This window comes from Suncus etruscus, chromosome 7 (assembly GCF_024139225.1).
Source record: "Suncus etruscus isolate mSunEtr1 chromosome 7, mSunEtr1.pri.cur, whole genome shotgun sequence".
Lineage (NCBI taxonomy): Eukaryota > Metazoa > Chordata > Mammalia > Eulipotyphla > Soricidae > Suncus > Suncus etruscus.
In genome coordinates this window covers 30,917,991-30,941,811 of record NC_064854.1, presented here as the reverse complement: position 1 = coordinate 30,941,811, position 23,821 = coordinate 30,917,991, and the positions used below count along the sequence as shown (strand labels likewise).

Below are 23,821 nucleotides of genomic sequence, written 5' to 3'. Positions count from 1 at the left end.
CTTGACATCGATTTTGAGTTCTGTTGCATAGTGATCTGAAAGGGTACTTCTAATGATCCTTACCTTTGTGGTCTTATATAGGTTGGTTTTGTATCCCAAGACATGGTCTATTCTGGAGAAGGTTCCATGTGGGCTCGAGAAGAATGTGTATTCTGCTTTCTGGGGATGGAGGGCTCTATATAAGTCTATTAGCCCCAAATCTTCTAATTTTTCATTTAGAGCTCTTATTTCTTTGCTATTTTTCTGTTTGGTGGATCTGTCCAGTGGTGATAGTGGAGTATTGAGGTCCCCTACTACTATCACATTTCCCTTCATGTGTTTCTCCAGGTTTACGAGCAGTTGCCTCACATATTTTGCTGACTCTACATTGGGTGCATAGATATTGACCAGGGTTAGTGTTTCTTGATCTAATGTTCCCCTGATCAGTATGTAGTGACCCTCTTTATCTCTGACCACTTTCTTGAGGTTGAATGCAATTTGGTCTGATATAAGAATGGCTGTCCCTGCTCTTTTTTGTTTTCCATTGGCCTGAATAATTACTTTCCATCCTTTGATTCTAAGCCTATGCTTGTCCTGTAGCTGTAGGTGTGTTTCTTGTAGGCAACAGAAGTCCGGTTTATTTTTCCTAATCCAGTTCTCTACTATGTGTCTTTTAATTGGAGAGTTTAGTCCATTAACATTTAGGGAGATTATTGAGAGAGAGGACTGTTGTGCAGTTGTGTTGTGTAGGGTGGCTTTTGTTACAATCGGGGGTTTGGATTGTGTAGTTCATCTCTGAGTAGGTCGTTTAGGATCGGCTTTGTTTGCACAAATAGCTCTAGTTCGGTCTTGTTTGAAAATGTTTTCAGTCTGTTCTCCCATATGAATGATAATTTTGCCGGGTATTGGACTCTAGGTTGGAAGTTTCTTTCATTCAGTCGTTTAAATATGTCATTCCACTGTCTCCTTGCTTGAATTATTTCGATTGGGAGATCTGGTTTGATTCTTATGTCCCTACCTTTGTACTTGAGGTTTTTTTTCTCTCTTATTGCCTTAAGAAGTTCCTCTTTCTCTTTGTTTTTTGCCATTTGGATTACTATATGTCTTGGTGTAGGTTTATTAGGATCTATCTTACTAGGAACTCTCTTGATTTCCTGGAATTGCCCTGAAGTTTCATTCCAAAGGGTGGGGAAGTTCTCTGCTATTATCTCTCTGACTACTTGTTCTTCCCCTTTCCCTATTTCCTCCCCTTCTGGTATACCCACGATTCTTAGATTGTTTCTTTTGTCCTTGTTCATTAGGTACTGGACTTTTCCTTCCAGTGTTTTGCCTTTTATTTCTTTGTTGGTTTCTTGGTCATTTTTTGTTTGCAGTTTTCCTTCGAGTTCTTCGATGTGTTTCTCCAACTCTGTGTTTCTGCTAGTAAGGCTTGTTACTTTGTCTGTTAATTCCTTCACTTCTTTTTGAATGAACTCTCTCATACTCTTTAACATTTCTTCTTTAATTTGGGTGATTCGTTCCTCCATAGATATCTTATACTCAGTAGCTAAAGTTTCTCTCATTTCTTTTATTAGTTCTTGTGTTTCCTTCCTCATTGCTGCTTTTAGGTCACTTTCCCACAAATCTGTGCGTTTTGGCGGACTTGGAAATTTGTTCGGGTTTGTCTCCGTATCTTCAGATCTTAGGGTTCTCTTTGATTTACCCATATTTCCTTGTGTTTATTGGTGTGCTTTGGAGAGCTGTTTCTTCCAATTTCAGTCTGTTTTGATCCCCTGTGGTGTGGGAATGGGTCCCCTCCCTGAGGATGAATCTAGTGGTACTGTTGGGTGGGCTTGCCCCGGTCTGGCTCCTCTTGTGCTCTTTTTGTGGCCTGATTCGTTGCTTTGCCCTATTGTTGTCAGCTATTTCTGGGAGGCAGGAAATACCCGACGGGGGGCGGGCACGTTCACGCTGTCCGCGTGGGTGAGCAGAACTTCCCTACCTTCCTGTGGGCAAAGGACCCCCAGCAGGAGGAAGGCAGCCGGTCGCACGGTCGGGGCGGGCGGGAGAGACTTCCTTACCCTCCCGGGAGCAAGGGAACCCCAGCAGGAGGCAGACAGCCGGTCCCACGGTCGGGGCGGGTGGGTGGGATTTTCTTACCTTCCCTGGGGCAAGGGAACCCCCGCAGGAGGAAGGGAGTCGTTCGCGCGGTCGGGGAAGGCGGGAAGGACTTCCTTACCTTCCCGGGGGCAAGGGAGCCCCAGCAGGAGGAAGGCAGCTGGTCGCAGGGTCGGGGCGGGCGGAAGGGACTTCCTTACTTTCCCAGGGCAAGGAAACCCCAGCAGGAGGCTGGCAGCCGGTCGCGCGATCGGGGCGGGTGGGAGGGACTTCCTTACTTTCCCGGGGCAAGGGAACCCCAGCCGGAGGAAGGCAGGCGTTCGCACTGTCAGGGCGGGCGGGAGGGACTTCCTTACCTTCCCAGGGCAAGGGAACCCCAGCCGCAGGGAGGCCGGCGTTCGCGCGGTCGGGGCGGGCGGGAGGGACTTCCTTACCTTCCCAGGGCAAGGGAACCCCAGCCGCAGGGAGGCCGGCGTTCGCGCGGTCGGGGCGGGCGGGAGGGACTTCCTTACCTTCCCGGGGGCAAGGGAACCCCAGTCGCAGGGAGGCCGGCGTTTGCGCGGTCGGGGCGGGCGGGAGGGACTTCCTTACCTTCCCAGGGCAAGGGAACCCCAGCCGCCGGGAGGCCGGCGTTCGCTCGGTCGGGGTGGGCGGGAGGGACTTCCTTACCTTCCCGGGGGCAAGGGAACCCCAGTCGCAGGGAGGCCGGCGTTTGCAGTTTCTGAGATTTCTAAGTCTCACTTAGAAAAGTAAAATTGTTGATGGATTGTCTTTATTTCTAATTAATGCCACTTATTTTAATAAAGAATATTATGTTAGTAAAACATTTCAACTTTTATTGGTGGAACTTCATTATAATAAATTTGAATTATGTTACATATTAACCATATGGAAAACCTTTTTAAAGATCTAAGTAGAAAATTGCAAATACACAGAAATGATCAAACTTTAATTATAGCCTTTAAAAAATGCAGCTGCATTTTCATGGTGCATGGTCTCTTTAAAACCTTACTGTTACTCTAAGTAGTAAAATTCATTTCAGAGCAGCATTATTTTGTTAATTGAGTAACCTCAAATTTCAAATAACTGAATAATTCTGGTCATTATGGAAAGCAAAATTAAACAAAAGCTCAGTTCCCTTCAAAGTGAACTTTTGCATTTATCTTGTGTTAGAAATGGAATATCTGTTCACACTTTTTTTTAGCTTTGTGAAGATCAACACGTTACAGGATTTATGGATATATTTCTTTCACTCAGTAGAAAAAATTATTTTAGAGCACACTGTATTGGTTTTACAACCATCTTATATTCTTGAAGTGATTTTATTAAAATTACCTACAATTTTCTAATACCTTTTAACCATATGTGGTCTTCATTGAAGAAGTGATAGAGGAATGCTTTCAATAGAACATGAAGAAACATTGATATAATAATTCAAGGAGCTTTCACATATAAATCCTGGGTGCAGGTTTATCAGTTAATTTTGTTTGTCTATTTTGTTGTTGTTGGGTCACACCTGGTATTATTAAGGGGTCAACCTCAACTGCTCAGGGTAACATAGCTGCCAGGAATGAACCTGGGGCTTCTGCCTGAAAAGCTGCAATCTAGATTTTTGAATCATCTCATCCTGATTTTTTTTTGTTTTTGGGCCACACCCAGCAGTGCTCAGCGGTTACTACTGGCTGTCTGCTCAGAAATAGCTCCTGGCAGGCACGGGGCAGCATATGGGACACTGGGATTCGAACCTACCACCTTAGGTCCTGGATCGGGTGCTTGTAAGGCAAACGCTGCTGTGCTATTTCTCTGGGCCCTCTTTCCGATTTTTATTGCTTCTCTTAACTCTTTCTCTTTTCCCTCCCTCTCTATGCGCCTATTGATATGTGTTGTTATACACACATATCAAGCCATGATTTAAGTCTTACCATTTTTTTTTTTGAGTCACACCCGGCAGCGCTCAGGGGTTACTCCTAGCTCTGTGCTCAGAAATAACTCCTTGCAGGCTCAGGGCACCATATAGGATGCCGGGATTCCAACCACTGTCCTTTTGCATGCAAGGCAATTGCCCTATCTTCATGCTATATCTTTAGCCCCATCTATTTTTAATTTGATGTAATATTTTAATGTTCATATTGTGCAAAAAAGTATTTTAATTTTTATTTTTTGGCTTTTGGGCCTCATCTGGTGGCACTTGGTTTACACCTGGCCCTGTACTCAGAAATTGCTTCTGGCAGGCTTAGAGGACCATATTTGATGTTCGGAATGGAACCTGGGTCCATCGTGTGTCTGCTACATGCAAAGCAAATGCCCTACAGTTGCACTATTGATCAGACCCCTAATGTAAATATTTTAAAACTTTTTCATTGCCCTCCAAAATTTTTTTTTCATTTTTGGATTTTTGGCTCACACTCGGTGGCCCTCAGGGGTTCCTCCTGGCTCTGTCCTCAGAAATCGCTCCTGCCAGGCACGCAGACCATATGGAATGCTGGGATTTGAACCATCGTCGCTTGCAAGGCAAATGCCCTACCACTGTGCTATCTTCCAGCCCCTAAAATTATTTTAAGCCCGACTGATTGATTGATTGGTTTTTGGGGCACACGAGGTGTTGCTCAGGCGTCACTCCTGGCTCTACACTCAGAAATTGCCCCGGCAGGCTGGGGGACCATATGGGATGCCGGGAATCAAACCATGTCCCTCCCATGTTGGACACATGCAAGAAATATGCCATACCAATGTGCTATATGTCTCAGGCCTCTCATGAAAGTGATTTAACTTTAGTTGCCAACCACAATCCCTAATTTCCTTGGCTATTTGCACGGATTTCAGTGTTCTTATACTTTCCTGAAGGTATGATCATTTCTCTTGAATGGCTTAGGAAAATGCTATACTAAAAAATCCTAATTTACTGTAAAGGATGAAGATATGCTTAAAGCAACAAGATCATGGGAACTGATCACAAAGTCCATGCACTCTCCCATTAAGTCACTTTCAAACTACTTTGAAATCCAAGAGTCCCCAGTTATTTAGGATATTCTATGAGGCAAAAACAAACAAACAAACAAATAAACAAAAACAATGATCAATAAACCATCTTTTTTTGGAGGGTTGGGGTTCGGTTAGAAGATTGACTCCTGCTTTCCATTAAGGAATCACTCCTGAAGGGCTTGGGGGACTATATGGGATGCCAGAGATTGCTAGGCAAAAAAACCTTCTGTACTGAACTATCACTCCGATCCCCAAGTGAGGCAAATATTTGATGATCCTAATTCAAAAAATTCACATAAACCCCCAAAATTCATTTGTATTTGGTCCTGCTTTGGCTTTCTCAAGGTCTTGGTCTAGGGCTCCAGCCCCCTCTATTTGCCTTTCTAAGAAATGCAGTAGAGGCGAAAATGCAAAAGTTACATATAGGAAAAATGGAAGCATGAGAAAATGCTAAATTTAGATTTTTAATTTGTAGGCTCTTGAATATGGAATAAAAGGCTTTATAATCAGGAGATGAGAACTTTATACAAAGTCAGTGATGATTATACAGGAATAGGGAAGAGAAAGGAAAAGAACAAGAGGAAGCAAAAACAGTTATCTTACCTGAATGACTGAAAGATTTGTGTTAAGGATTTGAAGAGGAAAACAGGTCAGCGTTTGTAATTTGGCAGCACTAGGCTATATTCAGGGCTTTTGAGTGTCAGGAATCACTCCTGGGGTTCCTCAGTGGGACTGGGATCAAAGTAGTACTGGTATGAAACCCAGGTCTGCAGCCTATGAGGCAAGCGTCTTAACCTCAGAATATCTCTGATTCCATTTTACCATTTGAAAAGAATACTTTCCTTGTTTTTCACTCACTTTTAAGTATAAAAAAAGAGAAAACTAAGGAAGGGAGGGGAACTTGGTGCCTGTAATGAATTTTAAAATACCACTCAAGGATTGAAGAAGCAGAGATTCCGAATTCTATGGAACAATTCAGTGGAAACTTTTGGGGGTGGGAGCACACACGGTGGTGCTACAGAGATAACTACTGGGTCAGCACTCAGGAGTCCCTCCTGGCAGGCCCGGTGGATCATAGGAGATGTTGGAGAACGAATTTTCTCAGGAACGAAGCTTTCAGCCATCTGCAGTCCCACGCTAGGGAGTGAGGAGAACTTTCTTCTGAGTCTAGAAACACCGAGAAGGCACCCTTTCAATGACTTTATCATCATCATCATTATTATGATTAATATATTAACCATACAATAGTATACTTATAATCATAATAGAATTAATATATTAATATAATTAATAATTGACCATTAAGAGAATTTAATTATACAATATATAACCATAAAATAATATAAATGATTGATTTTAATATAATCTAATATATAACCTTATATATGATTACATTTATTTTATATATATTTAATATAAATATAAAAGTCATATGAATTAAATTTATATAGCATATAGAATAATCAACTACTAATAATTTTGGGTCACACCCGGGGCCCTCAGGAGTTCCTCCTAGCTCTCCGCTGCGAGGTCACTCCTGGCAGCTCGCGGTGGGAGGACGTGGGATGACTGGCATTCGAACCCAAGCCCGAGACGAAAGAGCGCCGCGCGTGCGCCTTGATCCGTTTTTTGGGGGGTTTAAACTGTTGCGCTCGTGTGCGCAGGCGCAAGGCGTTGGAGAGTGGCGCTTGGGCGTGAGGCTTCGCGGCGTGGCTTGGCTCGGCTCTTGTCATTGGAGCGGAGACAATCCGAAGCAGCGCCGGGCTGCCTAGGACGGGTTCTCTCTCCGGTGCTTGGCAGAGCTCGGAAGCGGCACGGAAGAGGCGTCTCTGGAGCCCGTGGGCTCCGCGATGAAGAGGAGCTGCTGTGGCTGCTGGGACGCCAGCCCGCGGGGGGCCGGCGGGCCGGAGCCGGGGTACCGCCTGTGGGCCAGAGACCTGGGCAGGATCCACCGGGCGGCCAGCGCGGGCAATGTGGCCGAAGTGCAGCATCTGCTCTTGCTGGGGAAGAGCGGCCCCGACGACAGGGACAGGAGGCACAGGTAGCGGGTGGGTCTCCCCTACAGAGACGCCTCGCAGCCCCCGACTGGGCGGCCAGCCTGTCCTGGCACCAGCGAGCGCCCAGAGAGCACCAAAGCCCAAGCAGGAGCTGCCCTGGAGCACTCGTTGCCTGTCGCCCCCCTTGCAAAGGAATCTCAGTCTAAGCCTAGAAAGGACGCTTAGTAGGCACAGCACTGAGTAGGAGTCAGTCACTGGACTTTAGGGTTCAGTATTTTTAAACATTTTTTATTGTGCTCCAAGTGACTTATAAACCTTTCCCAAGATATTTAAGGCTCCTGGTGACAAGGAATGAGGGGCATGCCCATCTCCAGTGTTGCCCTCCCTCCAGCATGCATCCCACATCATCTTCCTTGCTCCCCAACCGGAATGCTAGTGCAAATATTCTCTGCCTGGGTTCACTTTTGAGGGGCGTGGGCATACTCGACTGTGCTCCAGGATCACTCCTGGAGGTGCTGGCTGGTGGACCATTTGCACTGCTACCGACTGAGCCAGTCTTCTGCGGCCTGCAAGCCGCCTTTCCACCTGCACTCTGATGCTTCGTGTACACATTTTATACATATAAAAATGTACACAGAGGAATGGTCAATGCCGATAAATAATAGAGAATAGAAAAATGCCGCTGCAATTTAGAAGCACCATAGAACTTGATGTGTAGTGTCTCATAGTGGTAAAGGAAAAAAGAAAATGAATTACTGATACGTGATGGCGAAAGCCCTACTAACTATTTGGAGGAAGCAAGCTAGACTTTAAAAACTATTTCACATAAAAATTTCCAGATGAATGATAGCATAAGAATGAAATATACAATGTAAGAAAAGCACTATGAGGATAACAAGTACCTGTTGTTGTGTTCTTATTTATTTATTTATTTATTTATTTATTTTTGGTTTTTGAGCCACATCGGGCGGTGCTCAGGGGTTACTCCTGGCTGTCTGCTCAGAAATAGCTCCTGGCAGGCATGGGGGACCATATGGGACACTGGGATTTGAACCAACCACCTTTGGTCCTGGATCGGCTGCTTGCAAGGCAAACACCGCTGTGCTATCGCTCCGGGCCCATGTACTTCTTATTTTGACTTTGACATACATACGAATAGCAAGAATTCTGGACTGGGAGATGGCTCAGCTGTGTCTTTGTATACATTTAAATTCCTAAAAAAAAAATTACAGCCTGAGTGACAGCACAGCAGTAGGGCGTTTTTCTTGCACACAGCTGATCCAGGATGGACAATGGTTCGAATTCTGGCATCCCATGTGGTCCCCCATGCCTGCAGGAGAAATTTCTGATTGCAGAGTCAGGAGTAACCCCTAAGTTCCTCAGGGTGTGACCCAAACCTCCCCCTCAACAACAACAAAAAATAATTAAAGCAAAGGGAGAAAGTAATAGCACAGCGAGTAGGCTGTTGGCCTTGCATATTGCCCACCAGGCTTTGATCCCGGCATCCTTATGATCCCCAAGCATCACCAGGGGTAATCCCTGAATGTTGCCCGGAGTGGCCCAAACGAAACAACTAAACCAAGGAAAAAATAAACCAAATTGGGCTGGAGAAGTCATACAAGGGATTTGGATCCTCAGTACCACATATGATTCCATGAACACTGCCATCGATCTCCTGAGCACAAAGCCAGGAACAGTTCCTGTGCTCCTGCTGTGACTCAGAAACAAACAAAAAGAAATTGAGCTGAATTCAAAGATAATGTTGATTGCATGCGACTAAGCTGCTCTATTATTTATGTTATAATAAGAAATAATAAGTATACTTTACTGGAAGAAAACTAAATACTCCTTCAAAAGATAGAGGAAAAGCTTGCTCTCAAGATTGGCTTTTCCATGGGTTATAGTCTGTTTCCAGGTTGTGCCCTAGAATTCCTAAAAATGCTCTCTCACTTTCACAGGACAGCTCTGCACTTAGCTTGTGCTGGTGGCCATAAAGAGGTAGTCACTCTTCTAGTGGAGAGAAAGTGCCAGCTAAACCTCTATGACAGCGAAAACAGGACAGCGTTGATTAAGGTATGCAGGCTTCAAATCGGGTGACCTGGAGCAGATTTAGTTCAATTGCTTTGAGTCAAATGAGTAGCTCATTGAAGTAAGATGAACTGCTTAAAACTGGGGAATGATTGTTTGCAATTCCTAGAATTGACATTCTGTTCCTTGGTCTGTCACGGACAGGCAGTACAATGCCAGAAAGAAGAATGCGCAACCATTCTGCTGGAACATGGTGCGGACCCGAATCTGCAGGACTTCGGTGGTAATACTGCTCTCCACTACGCTGTCTCCAGTCAGAACAGGGCCATAGCTGCCAAGCTGCTGGCACATGATGCAGACATTAAAATAAGCAACGAGGTAGGCATCAGCTCCCTTTATTTATGAACCATTTGAAGTACATGTATGCTGTATATAAGTCTTAAGATGAGATTACTCCAGGGGTGGGTGGGGATGGGAAGCAATAGGTTTGGGGGCTGGAGAGATAGCATGGAGGTAACGTGTTTGCCTTGCATGCAAGAGGATCCTGATTAAAATCCTGGCATGACCCAAAAACAAAAAAAAAAAGTAATAGTTCAGGATTAATGCACATGGCCGAACCTGGTTTCATCACCCGCACCTCACGTTCCTCTAGAATTAATTCCTAAAAAACAGTACATACTCAGTGTTGGAGAGACAGTACATCAGGTGAAGTGATTGTGTTGCATGTATCTGAACCCCAACACCACATGTGGGCCACCAAGCATTACCAGGATTGATCCTTGAGCACAGCGCAAAGAGTAAGCCCTGACAATGGACAGGTGTGGGCCAAAAAAAAAAAAAAAAGGAAAGGAAAATTATATTGCATGTGTGTGCAGACACACTCCCCTCTCTAGAACCCTGTGACACTGGAAGACAGGGAGGAAAGAGCAATGCTGCCCTCAGTCAGCTCTCCGTACCCTAAGGAAAAATTTCCCCTCAGTACTGGGCAGTTTTTTTATTTTTTGTGTTACACCCAGCAAAGCTCAGGGGTTACTTCTGGCTTTGCGCTCAGAAATTGCTCCTGGCAGACTCGGGGATCCTATGAGATGGCAGGAATGGAACCCAGAACTGTCCTGGGTTGGCCTTGTGCAAGGCAAATGCCCTAATGCTATGCTATTGCTCCAGCCGCTGGGTATTTTTTAAAATTGGTGTTTGGGTAACAATTTGGTAGTGCATAGTATTTGGCTCAGGGAATTCTATGGGGTGGTTGAAATCAAACCTAGGTCAACTGCATGCAATCGGAGAGGCCTCCCTGCTGTAATCTTTCTCATGCCACCTTCCCTAAGTGCTTGGGAAACAAGGAAAGGCCTCCCGGGTGTCAGATGACCTTGAGTGGTGTGGGCAATGGTGCTACTGGGCATGGGTGGTAGAAGGATGGTGACTGCCTGCAATAGAGATGCTGGTTTGAGAGCAGGTTGCAGGAGAAGTGGCAGCCTGAGGACTCTAGGATACAACCCCAGGTTCTGAAAACCAGAGCAGGGCTCAAATCTTGTCTTGGTATCTGATGAAGGTGGCCAGATACTGCTGCTGTTCACTGTCTTGCCAGCTCCAACCAACTATGGGCTATCCCACACCACGTGTTTCTCCTCAGTCTGGTAGAGCCCTTTGGGAGCCAGAGATTCGCAGTGCAGGCATCTGATGGTGAGGCTGGTGCATCTGTTTTTCCTTCCATGAAAAGGTTTATATACAGCACTTTCCCCACCTAAACCTGGCAGACCTTCCCTGGTTGACATTTATGTTTTTATATTTGGAAGCTCAAACATTCCTGGAATGAAATAGTTTGAAAAGATCGTTTTTGATTTTACTTGATTTTTGGGGAATTTCCCCAGCATGGCCCTGGGACCAGGGAACACTTTAAGTGGAATATGGCTAACTTTGACCAGCCACCTGCTTCAGTGTTTGGGCCCAGCAACACAAAACTTTTGAGGCCCAAGTGCTGGGGGCCGTCATGCCTAACCTGCCAGTGTTTAGCACCATGTGGTGCTGGTTATTGAAACTGGGGCCCTATCTGTGCAAGGCATGAGCTGCAGCCCTTTAAGCTGTCTCCCTGGCTCCTCAGATACTTTCTCAATCCCTTGACTTTTTTGTCATTTAATGCAAAACAACACAAGAAAGCAAAGTTTCTTTGGAAGTAGACATTTATCTGATAACTCAAATAAAACAAAATGTTTTCCAGTATACTGGATTCCTCCTTTCCTCTTCCTTTCTTTTTATCTTCCTCCCTTCATTCCTCCCTCCTCTCTTCTACCTTCTTTCTGGTCTCCAAAGGTTTCTCAGGTTTAGGTGTCAGGCCTGGTGCAGGGCTCTGGCATGTGAAACATTCCTTCAGTCCTTTCTGTCCTCATGGCTTCTTACAACTGTAATTTTGCTGCTCTTGACAGGTGTCTATTTTTTAAATATTTTATTGAGAAATACATTTCCCTTATATTGGTGAAAACTTCAAAGGGAAAGGGGAAAGTAGAGAGCCATTGGAAATTTAGCAGTTGAAAAAGATATGTTTGTGTTTACACATATATAATGAGTGGTTTCCAGTTTTTCAATTTAATTTTTATTTTTGAGGTTAGATAATCTTGTCAGAATTTCTGCATTAGGAGTACACTGATTTTTTTTAGAAAAGGAACAGCATATATGAGATGATGAGGATGAGGATGAGGATGATGATGATTATTGGGTTTTTGGGTCGCACCTGATGGTGCTCAGGGCTTACTCTTGGCTCTGAGCTCAGAAACTACTCATAGCAGCTCAGGAGACCATATTGGATGTTGGGATTTGAACCAGTATTCATCCTGGGTCGGCTGCATGCAAGGCAAATGCCCTACTGCTGTGCTATCTCTCTGGCTCCATATATTAAATTCTTGAAGGGGCTACTTTTTTTTTTTATTAACTTTTGTATTCTGTGCTTAATTTTCAAGGTTCTCTTGTAAGTTTTACAATTCAGGTTAAATTTCTGTGACTTTCTAAATGACCTGTTGGTTTCGTTGTTTTGCAGGATGACCTCACGCCAGTTTTACTGGCTGTCAAGGAAGACAAACAGGAAATGGCAGATTTTTTAATAAATGAATCAAATAGGTATGCATTAAGAAAAATGCAAAGGTACAGTACTGTTTATTTAAACTCCTTGTCAGTAGTTACAATTACACACAGCATGAAGCTTAAATAGAGACTGGGCCTGCAGCTCAAGCAGTAAGGACTGCCCTCCATGTGTGTGAGTCCTGGGTTGGATTCCAGGCTCTGGAGATGAAACCAAAAATACAGGAAGGGGGTTGAGAGATTATATAGCAGGTGGGGCCCTTTCCTTGTGTTTGGCTGACCAGTTTTAATTCCTGATATCCTATATTATCCATAGAGTCCTATCAGGAGTGATTCAGGAGCAAACCCTGACCATGCACATATACACTTCACTACCATGACCATTACTACCATCCACTACCGAAATGATCAGAATTTATATATATATTTTTTTTTCCTTTTTTTTTTTGGGCCACACCCGTATGATGCTCATGAGTTACTCCTGGCTAAGCACTCAGAAATTGCCCTTGGCTTTGGCGGACCATATGGGATGCTGGGGGATCGAACTGCTGCCCTTGCTTGGCTAGCACTTGCAAGGCAGACACCTTACCTCAAGCGCCACCTTGCCGGCCCCCAGAATTGTTTTTATGATTTCCACTTCATTGATTTCTGCTCTAAGCTTTTTTTATTTACTTCTGCCACCTATATTTGGTTCTTCTGTTGATCATTTTCTAATTTTATAAGCTGTATTTTTAAGGTTTTCAGGTAGGCCCCTTCTTCCTTCCTGATGTGTGCTTGTAAAGCTATAAAATTTCCTCTTAGTACCACTTTTGCTGTGACCCATAAATTCTGATAATCTCTGTCCTTATTGTCATTGTTGCCAGGAATGTTTTGATCTCCTCTTTGATTTCATCTTTGATCCACTTGTTGTTGAGTAGTGTGCTGTTTAATTTTTATGAGTTAGGCATTTTCTTCTGTGTCCCTTTGTAGTTCACTTCAAATTTCAGTGCCCTGTGATCTGAGAAATATTATGTACAATATCTATACTCTTGATTTTATGGAGATATGTTTTATGGCTTGCATGTGGTCTATCCTGGAGAATAACCATGTGCATTGAAGAATGTGTAATCAGTTTTTTGAAGATGGAGTGTCCTATATATATGTATATATATACACACACATATATATCCATACATGTATATATAGACACATATATATGTACTAGTCCACTTTATGCCAGTTCTCTTTTCAGAGCTAACATATTCTTGTTGGGTTTCAGCCTGGTTGACCTATCAGGGCATTCCAAGGCAGTGCTGTGGTCTCCCACTATTATTGTGTTGCTATTGATGTCTTCTTTTCAATTTGTCAACAATTATATTAAATATTTTGCTGGTCCCTCATTGGGTGCATATTTATATCAGAGTGTGATTTCTTCCTGTGTACATATCCCTTTATTAGTATGAAATGTCCATCTTTGATCTTTGTAACTATTTTGAGTCATAGGTTTGTGTCAGCATTTTTAAGGGAGTTGTTTGCTGGATTATTTTCCTCCAACCTTTGAATTTGGTCTATGTTCTAACTATTCACATGTGTTTCTTGTATGCAGTGGAATATTGGATTCTGCTTTTTGATCCATTTTTCCAGTCTTGTGTCTCTTAACTAGTGCATTTAGTCCATTGATGTTGAGAGAGATTATTGTCATGGGATTTAGTGTCATCTCTGTGTAGAAGTTTGTTGTATCTATTGGTCTGTCTTGTCTTTCACTTTTTCTTTTAATGCTGTAAAGTTTCTGAGCTTTTTTTTTTTATCTCTGAAGCTATGTATACTTCCTTTAAACCTGAAAGTATTTAACTGGCTGGTTACAGTAGTTTAATGGCTGGTTGCAGTATTCTAGGTGAAGCATTCATTTCATTGGTCTCTATATTCCACCACTGCCTTCTGGCCTTGAAGGTTTCTTGTGACAGGTCTCTTCTAAATCTCTTTTTTTTTGTTTTGTTTTTTTTTTTTGTTTTGTTTTGTTTTTTGGGCCACACCCGGTAATGCTAAGGTGTTACTCCTTATGTGTTTGGAGTGATTATTTTTTCAGATATCTGAAAGTGATCCTGTTATTTCAGTTTGGAGTTTTTTTGATTTCTCTCTTCATGTCTTGATTTTTCTTTGTGTTCTGTTCAACTCGATCTTTCTTTGATTGTTATGAGGATTCTGCATATTTTTTTTGCTAACGTCCTTCTCTGACAGGCTAACTAATTAGTTGGCACTTTTCGGGTGATCAGAGCTGCCAACTTCATTCTCTATACCTGGTGTTTCCTGCATTGTTTTCCCATTGTCATGATTGTTGTGTGGTTATGGTGGAGTTCATCAGTTAGAAGATGCTCTGCTGTGCTTCGTATACTGTTCTGGGTCCACCCTGCTTGGAAATTCCCAGCTCACCTCTGTCATCAGCTTCAGCCGGGGTTTCTGGGCTGGGATTGGTTTCAAAAGCTACAGCAATATTTAGGCTGCTGGTCCTTGCAATGGTGGCAGCAGTGAACCCATTTTTATTTATTTATTTGTTTATTATTTTTTTGTTTTTTGGGTCATACCTGGCAGAGCTCAGGGGTTCCTCCTGCCTATATGCTCAGAAATCACTTCTGGCAGGCTCAGAGGTCTATATGGGATTCAAACCACCATTTCTGCTTGAAGGTTAACTTCGTAGTCCAGGCTATCTCTCCGGCCATTTTTTTATTTATTTTGAAAAAGACTTTTGTTGTTTGTTTTTAGACCACTATTAGTGGTGCTCACCCTTACTTCTGGCTCTCTACTCAGGAATCATGGTGTATATGAGATGCTGGGGATCAAACTTCAGTCAGCCACATGCAAGTATAGGCGCATATAAGAACAATCTGGCCTGCTGTACTATCACTTTGGCCCTGTCACATATATTTTAATTCATTATTTTTTGTTGTTTGTTTTTGAACCATACATAGATGTATTCTGGGTTTACTCCTGGCTCTGCATTCTGGAATTACTCCTGGTGGTGTTTGGGGGACAATATTCAATGCTGGGGATCAACTTCAGGTTGGCTGCAAGCAAGGCATTGTGTTTCCTGCTGTATTTCTCTTGTCCCTGTCATGTACTAAATGAGTTCAGGACACTATCTTACAGGCTAACTTTAATTTACTCACGTACTCCCAGTTCATGAGTGTTATATGTCACTTATTTTTTTCCTTTTAATTTCATGCACAGGGGCTTGGGAGATAGCTCAGAGGACTGAAGAGCCTTGTTTTTTTTTTTTTTTTTTTTTTTTTGGTTTTTGGGCCACACCCGGTGACGCTCTGGGGTTACTCCTGGCTATATGCGCTCAGAAGTCGCTCCTGGCTTGGGGGACCATATGGGACGCCGGGGGATCGAACCGCGGTCCGTCTCCTAGGCTAGCGCAGGTAAGGCAGGCACCTTACCTCCAGCGCCACCGCCCGGCCCCAGAGCCTTGTTTTTAAGAGCCCCCAAGTTCCATCTGCAGTGCTGTTTGTCCCCTTATAGCACTGCCAGGCCTAAACACTGAATTCTCCAGCTCACACAGTGGTAAGGCATTTGCCTTGCGTGCAGAAGGACTGTGGTTCGAATCCTGGCATCCCATATGGTCCCCTGAGCCTGCCAGGGGTGATTTCTGAGCATAGAGCCAGGAATAGCACTTGAGCGCTGCCGGGTGTGACACAGAAACCAAAATAAATACATAATTAAATACATACATAAATAAATAATAACAACAATAAAAATGACAATAAACATCTATAAAAAAAAAGAAAAATACAATGTCCTATGAGTGAGACTGTCTTCATGCTGGCTCCTGACTCCTGTTTGTTCCCTGGTCCCACATCATGCAAGGTCCTATGATCCCCAGACCAGGACTGATCATTGAGCACAGAGCCTTGAGTCAACCACTAGCACAGGCAGGTGAATTCCAAACCAAAATGAACATCAAAATTGAATTTTAAGGAACACAGAGAAGAAAAGATTATTTTTTAAATAATTTATTGTGGACTAGACATTCTTGGGTGCATAACATTTGTGTTTCCTTATAGTTCTTTCAGTGCTTTGTGAAATTATCTTGGTGGTATTATATGGCTTATTTTTAGTATGCTGGCAATTGAGATTCAGAGGGATTAAATCACTCGCCCATGATTCCATAGTTAGCAAGTAGTTAACTGTTGAGTCAATCATCAACTGACCTGGATCCCAAATGCATTCCTATATCCGTAAGCATTGACAGATATAGAGGGATCCACGTCTCTGAAAAGAGCACATCCAACTCGGGTCTCAGAAACTCAAATTGAGTTAAAACTTTTAGAGTTTTCCTATGAAGCCACGTCCAAGCATATGTCCTAGAGTTCATCTAATTCACTTGACAGTTGCGTTTTCAACTAATACTTTGTTTTCACAATTAAGTTTTAGGGAAGGTCTGTTAGTTATGGCTGCAAAACTATTCATTTAACATAAGTAAGGCCCAATCAGGCACGTTTTAGGTATGTGAAATGACATTTCTTTTTTATGGGGAAAAGCCCACACAAAGGAAGGCTTACTTCTGGCTCTGCAAGGGGTCACTCCTAGTTGCACTGTGGAACCCAGGTCACCTGCATGCAAAGCAAACAACAGGTACTATTGCTCTGGCTCATGGTGTGTTGGTAATTTAAGCTCCTGAGATGAACTGTTTTTTAGTAAGTACAGATATTTTTTGTGGGGGGGATTGGATCACACCCGCAGTGCTCAGGGATTACTCCTGGTTTCTATGCTCAAAAATCGCTCCTGCAGGCTCGGGAGACCATATGGGATGCCGGGATTTGAACCACCATCCTTCTGCCTGCAAGGCAAGTGCCCTACCTCCACGGTATATCTCCGGCCCTAATACAGATTATTTTTGTAAAGACTTTGTTAGTCCAACTCACCACTCTGCACTGTCGAGATAGTTTAACAGACTGGAGCACTTGTTTTGCATGTAGGAGGTCTAGGATCCCCCCAAGCAGTCATTCAGGTAAGTAGTTGGTTAATGTCCCTATGTTTGAACAACCTAAGTAAGTTCCATTAGATTGTTTTTCAGTAGCAGGGAGACAAATGCTTTTTGTCATTGAAGTCTGTTGTTGTTCAGGAATCTGTGCCTTCATAAGCTGAAGACTTAAAGGCTGGAGACTGCTGTGGAACTCTACATCGGAGATCTAGGAATCTCTCCAACCCTAACACTTGATTTTTTTCCGTTTTATTTGTTTTGGTTTCTGTGCCACACTGGCAATTCTTTGGGCTTACTCCTGGCTCTACACTCAGGGATCACTCCTCTTGGGCTTGGACCATATGCGGTACTGGGGGTCAAACCTGCATTCAAGGCAAGCACGATTGTTGCTGTACTATCACTCTTTATAAAGTTTCTAATAGAAAATGAAGTCATTCTTTTTTGTTGTATGTTTTATCTCTAAAGATTTTCCAGTAAACCTGCCATTGATGATTCAAGGCATATATCTGATGATGAGTTTGATTTTGAAGCCAAGGTAAAGTATTTCCTTTGGAAGTTAATTAACCTGCTTTAAATTTTGTTTCTGTTTGCTATCTGTATGTGGCTTTCATACATGGACCATTGTTTTACAGGTTTATTCTTATCTTCTTTTTCTTACTGTACTGCCTGAAATTGAAGCAATTATTTTGTTTAGTTTATGTTGCTTGCTATTCTAATTCATATAATTATGATACTAGGAAAACTAAACTCTTCATTTTGTCTACAAGAAATATACCTGATTGTGCACCGGGCTTACTCCTGGCTCTGTACTCAGGCTCTCAGTTCAAGGCAAATGCCTCCCTACTGTACTCTCACTTCAGACCTAAAACGTAATAGTTAACTAAGGTTATTTTATTTTTATTATAATTGTTTAAAAAATTTTTAAAGCAGGGATGAATACTTGCTTTAGGTGATTTGGTAAGGAAAACCTACTGATAAGACAATATTGACTATAATTTTTAGGGATAAAAGAAGTAACAGTTTGGTACATCAATTAACACTTGGGTCATTTCCCAAAATCCACCCCCTGTATAGTGTAGTAAAAGAGGAAAGTGAGGTTTAATTTTTGTGTGTGTGTTTTTTTGTTTTTTATTTTTTGGTGTCACTCCCGGCAGTGCTCACGGGTTATTTCTGGCTCTGCGCTCAGAAATCACTCCTCGCACGCTTGGGCACTAAAATACAAACAATCAAAAAATCCCAGTCATTTCTGGTTTTATTATACACTGATGCCTCAATAAAAGTGATTCAGAAAAAAATTAAGATACCCAAAAATTAGAATTAAATTTTAAAGAAGGCTTCTCCTTTTTAAACACCTTTTTTTTCTTCCTTTTTTTAAATCTTATTGAAGCACCATGATTTGTAGCATGTTTGTATTTGGGTTTCAGTCTTAAACAGAATACTCCCCCTTCACCAGTGCAACATTCCCAACACCACTGCTCCCTTCCTCCCCCGCCCCTACCTGTATCATGACAGGCATTACACTTCTCTCATTTTTTAGCATTGTCATGCTTGTTCTTAGTGTAGTTATTTCCCTAACAGAATTCACAACTCTTTGTGGTGAGCTTCAAATTGTGAGCCGGTCCTTCCGGCCCTTCCAGCCCTAAACTTCGTTATTTCTGGGCTTTAATGTCTTAAATTTCACTTAAAACCCATAAGTGAGTGAGACTATTCTGTGTCCATCTTTCTCCCTCTCACTTATTTCACTCAACATAATAGATTCCATGTATAGGAAAATATCATGACTTCATCTCTCTTGATGGCTGCATAATATTCCATGGTGTATATGTACCATTGTTTTCTTTAGCCATTCATCTGTTCAAGGCCATCTTCATAGATTCCAGAGTCTGGCTATTGTAAATAGTGCTGCAATGAATCTAAGTAAACACCTTTTTCATTTTAAGTCTTCAACTAATGTTTCTATCTGGAATCTTTTTATGATATTTAAAATATGTATATTTGCTAGAATATTTCAGAAGTGAATATTCACATATATTTATGAGGGTATATTAAGGCCATATATTTCACAACCTTGAGAAAAATGTTAAAATACATTGAAAAATGGACATTTGTTTTTCCTGAAATTGGGTTTTTGTTTTTATAGGAAAGACCTATAAAGCCAGCAGATGAAAAGGACAAAAATGATATTGAAAGTGTCTCACAAGACCATACAAAAAATACCAATTTACCCTGTGTTGATGAAGCTCTCAAAAAAAGAAGTGGTAATTTAGTGTGAAGTTTTTTTTTTCTTCTACTTAAATGGTTATAGAAAAAATTTGAAATGGGCCAAGAAGATCGTACAGTATGCAGGCACTTCACTTGCATGTGACTGACCCATGTTTGAGTCCTTGGCATCCATTCTAGTTCCCTAAACTAGCAGGAATAATTCCTGAGCACAGAGCCAGGAGCAGCCCTGAGACCTGGTAATTGTGGCCCCAAAAGAAATAAACAGTTTGAAAGGTACTGAAATGTACAGGTCCACACCATACATTTGTTTTTCGCTTGGGAATCACAGTGCTGGGGGCTGCTCCCTGGAAGATGTCTGAGGAACTCTGAACTCCAAGTAGACGGCATGTACTCCAGACCCTGCACCATCTCCCTGGTCCCTGAAACTCCACTTTTTCTCTTTGTTCTTGTTGTTGGACCACACCCAGCTCTTGGCTCTGTGGGCAGGGAATGCTTTTGGTGGTGCTTGAGCAGTTCCACGTGCCCTGCTGGGGATTCAAACATGTTGGCCACATAGAAGGACTAAGCTCCTTAACTTCTGTACTATTTGCCAGCCTCCAGTTCCCTGAAATTCTTATCTGTTACTGATTATAATTTATAGAAAAGTTGGAGGGTCTGGGGCACACTCAGTGGTGCTCAGGGCTTCAGCTTGAGCATTCTCTGGTCATTCGTGGTGGGGCTCAGGGAACCATTTGGGAGGACGGGAATTTAACTTGATCAGCGTGTGCTCTGCTATTGCTCTGGTCCTTAGAAATATTTTTGAATGGAGATAAACATACCTTTTTTAATAATAATTTTTATTGTGGCCAACGTGAATTACAAGTCTTTCACAGTAATATTTAAGGTACATAGTGATATTGAACCAGAGGCATTCCCACCACCAGTGTTGTCCTTGCTCCTACCCTTTTCCCAGCATCCTCCTTCGTTGCCCCTCCCCAAACTGCTAGTATAACTGCTGTCCTTTGTGTATTGCTTATTGAAGATTGGGTATCGATTCTCTTGTTGGTTTCTTGAGTTTGGTGTTTAAGTCTGTTTATATTTTATTTCTACTTAGTGACTGTTTGATTCTGGTACCATCAATATTTTCCTCCCTCAATTTATGATTTAAATTATGTGGTTCTGTTTGAAAATTTAAAAGAATAAAATGAAAAAAGCAAAAAACAAAACAGTAGAGGTCGGAGAGATAGCATGGAGGTAAGGTGTTCGCCTTGCATGTAGAAGGATAGTGGTTCAAATCCCAGCATCCCATATGGTCCCCCGATCTTGCCAGGAGTGATTTCTGAGCATAGAGCCAGGAGTAACAGCAGAGAGCTCCCGGGTGTGACCCAAAACCCAAAACAAACAAAAAAACAAACAAACAAAAGACCAGCAGTAGCAATTGTTCTCATTGATTTGTCTATGCCTACATTTGGTAGAAATGCTGTCAGCACTGGGATTAGAAGAGGAAGATATAGACTCACCTACGGACTCTGAGGTATTGTGTTTTATTATTATTTTTTATTATGAGCCCCAAATAATGCTGAAATATGAGATAAATGCTTTGGATTCCATTTTCATCATTCATTTGCTCATACAATTGTTTCTTGTATTTTGAACCCTTATTAAAGAATTTTGCACTTCATGCCATGAGTCCGTATAGTATGCTTCTACTCATGAGTACTTAAGGAAAGTAGTGCAATGTATCAGAATGTGGTCATAATCAGTTTGATTTTTTATGTAAGACTTTCCTGAAAACAAAAATATTATTTTAGAATTCATGATTCTGCTCTATAAGGGAATGTGATAAATCTCTTTATTAGGGAGTAGATGAGAAAGAGATTAAATATTAAGTTTTTTTCAACATGCACTTCAAAAGTTTATGCCTGGTTCTTGAAACTATCATTAGATCATCAAGTATATCTGCAATCAGGGACTCAGGAGTCAAAGTTTGAGGAAATAATAAATATGTAATATAGTAATAGTGTGCCTTAGTGGTTCTTTAATAATTAGAAATCATTTTGGATATTGAAAATAGAATTTTTAATATCACTGGAACCGAGATTGTAGGTGATAGTAGAATATGTGATTTGCAAGTAGAATCTGTGATTTCCTGTGATCCTCACAGGAAAATAAAGGGAACCAAAATGGGTGCATTGAGTAGCTTTACAATAGCCAGTCTTTTAATACTGCAAGTACGAAGCAATGATAAACTAACAACTCTGGACAGAGTAAGAACGATCTTGGTCTCTTAGATATAGGGCAGCTGCTGCATAATACTGTAAACTCATACCATATTTGATGTCAGAAGATACATTAATGTCCAAGCTTTGCTAGTAACTAGCTATAGAATCTTGGAAAAATGTATTGAACCTATTTGAGTATTAGTGACCTTGTTAATAGAAATGGTACTAATACTGCCTCTCAAGTATGGGTCATGAGCAAATATGGTAACGGATCTAAAAATACTTTGTAAATTTTAAAGGATGCTAAAGAAATAGAAAGCAAATTGGTCACAGTATCATTATTGCCTAATAATAGTAAGAACATTTTTTAAAATGATAAAATGTCACTTGAGAGATAGCAAAGTGGATAAGACACTTGCCCTGTACACAACCAACGCAGGTATGTTTGCCAACATTCCTTAGGGTCCCTCAAGCACTGTTAGGAATGATTCCTGAGTACTGAGGTACAAATAACCCCTGGACACTTCCCCAGGAAAGTGTAACAATAAGATGGCAGCAAGCATCAAGAAGGGGAGAGTTAGAATGGTCATGTGGAGTTTTTATTTTGGGTATGTTTCAGAGACCATTGGGGATCTCCTATACTTCTCAAGTAGGTATAAATATTCTGTATCTATAGAATAATGTGATTAGGTAATTGCGTTCTGCTTGATGAGAGTTCAAATGTTTTGTACTGCATGTGAATTTGTTACTGACTAGCAGCTTATCCAGAAAAGAAGACACTGAATGTATAAGTTGCATACAAGTGGTAGGAGCAGAAAAACCAGAAAATGATCCATTCTGTTACTATAAATGTTTCATACAGAAGAAATGGGGAAAATAGAAGTTTGTATTTGAACAAGGATAGGGATTGGAGTAAAATTTAGGTGATTAGAAAAGATCTGTGTAAGGGCGCGGAGCGATTCCTCAGAGGTAAAGCATTTTGCACTGCAGACGGCCAACGCCAGATAGACCCTGATTTGATTTCTTGGCATCCCATATAGTTCCCTGAGCCTGCCAGGAGTGAATTCTGAGCATAGAGTCAGGAGTAACTGTTGAGCACTGCTGGGTGCAAAAACCAAAACCAAAAAAAAAAAAGAAAGAAAGAAAGAAAAAATCTGTGTGTAACAGAAGGTGCCAGGTGTCTGTGAGAATTCTTCTTCTGCCTATACTTAATTTACAAAGGCAAAGGCCAATTGAAGACCACTTGAAAAAAATCCATAGTGATAGTACAGTGTGTAAGGTGCTTGCCTTGTTCCAGACTGAACTGGGTTCCATCTCTGGCACCCCATATAATTCCTTAGGGCTTCCAGGTGAAATTTCTGTATGGAGAGCCAGGATGTAACCCCCGAGCATTGCTGTGTGTGATCCAAAGTTAAAGAAAAATATAATGGCAATCGAGAGAGCATATATGAGGTTTTTAGTTAAATTCCTTGTTTTTTAGTACCAGTATGTCTGTCTTAAAAGATTTTTTTTTGTTTTGTTTTTGGACCACACCTGGCAGTGCTCAGGGATTACTCCTTGTTCTATGCTCAGAAATCACTCCTGGTATGTTCTTAGAACGATATGGGATGCCAGGGATCAAACCCAGGTCTGTTGGGGTAGGCCAAGTATAAGGCAGATACCCTACCATTTTGCTATGGCTCCAGCCCCAGTGTCCCTTACTTTAAGTTGATTACATTTAGAGTTGGAAATTCAGATATTACCTTTGAAAGGGATTAGGAAATCTTCATGCAGCTTATTACTGGTAATAATTTTAACAGAGTATTTCTGAGAGTCTACCACAGAAGTATGTTGATCACTTATTGGCAACTGCAAATCAAGGAGAAAAAAGTACATTAAATGGACAAGTAGAAGGTAAGGGCTGTATTTCAATGGAAAAGTCATTTGACAGTGTTGATTTAAAACACAGCAATTATTGTATGCTCCTAAACAAAGCAAATGCTTATATGATAAAAAGGAAATTAATTAGTATTTCTTTCCAGATATTAGCAACAGATTAATTTGAAATGACCTTGCACTGCTTTTTTGGGGAGACTCTAAGACCCACTAACATTCTGGGAAGAAGAGGGATGGGGTGTTAAAAGAAAGAGTGTACAGGGTGCAAGAGATGGAAAGTAGAACAGGTGTTGATATAGTAGATGGGGATAAAAGGACATGATGCCTTTGGGAGAGGTATAGGAAATGTGGGCCAAGTGAAATTTGAGCTTTCTATACCAAACTTTGTCAGAGAAGCAAAGTGCAATTTT

General features: G+C 41.8%; 2 protein-coding genes across 2 annotated transcripts in view; one reads left to right on the top strand and one right to left on the bottom strand.

Annotated features, from left to right (window-relative positions):
• Nucleotides 1–23,821, bottom strand: part of LOC126014220 (ankyrin repeat domain-containing protein 26-like) — a 263,129-nt gene that overhangs the window by 151,038 nt on the left and 88,270 nt on the right. The window lies entirely within an intron of this gene.
• The window catches only part of LOC126014221 (ankyrin repeat domain-containing protein 26-like), a 40,038-nt gene continuing 23,125 nt past the window's right edge, over nt 6,909–23,821 (top strand). Inside the window, 8 exon segments of the mRNA XM_049777542.1 lie at nt 6,909–7,099; nt 9,014–9,128; nt 9,288–9,461; nt 12,112–12,215; nt 17,578–17,647; nt 19,253–19,370; nt 20,790–20,848; nt 23,336–23,429. Of these exon segments, the coding sequence (XP_049633499.1) occupies nt 6,909–7,099; nt 9,014–9,128; nt 9,288–9,461; nt 12,112–12,215; nt 17,578–17,647; nt 19,253–19,370; nt 20,790–20,848; nt 23,336–23,429 (925 nt within the window).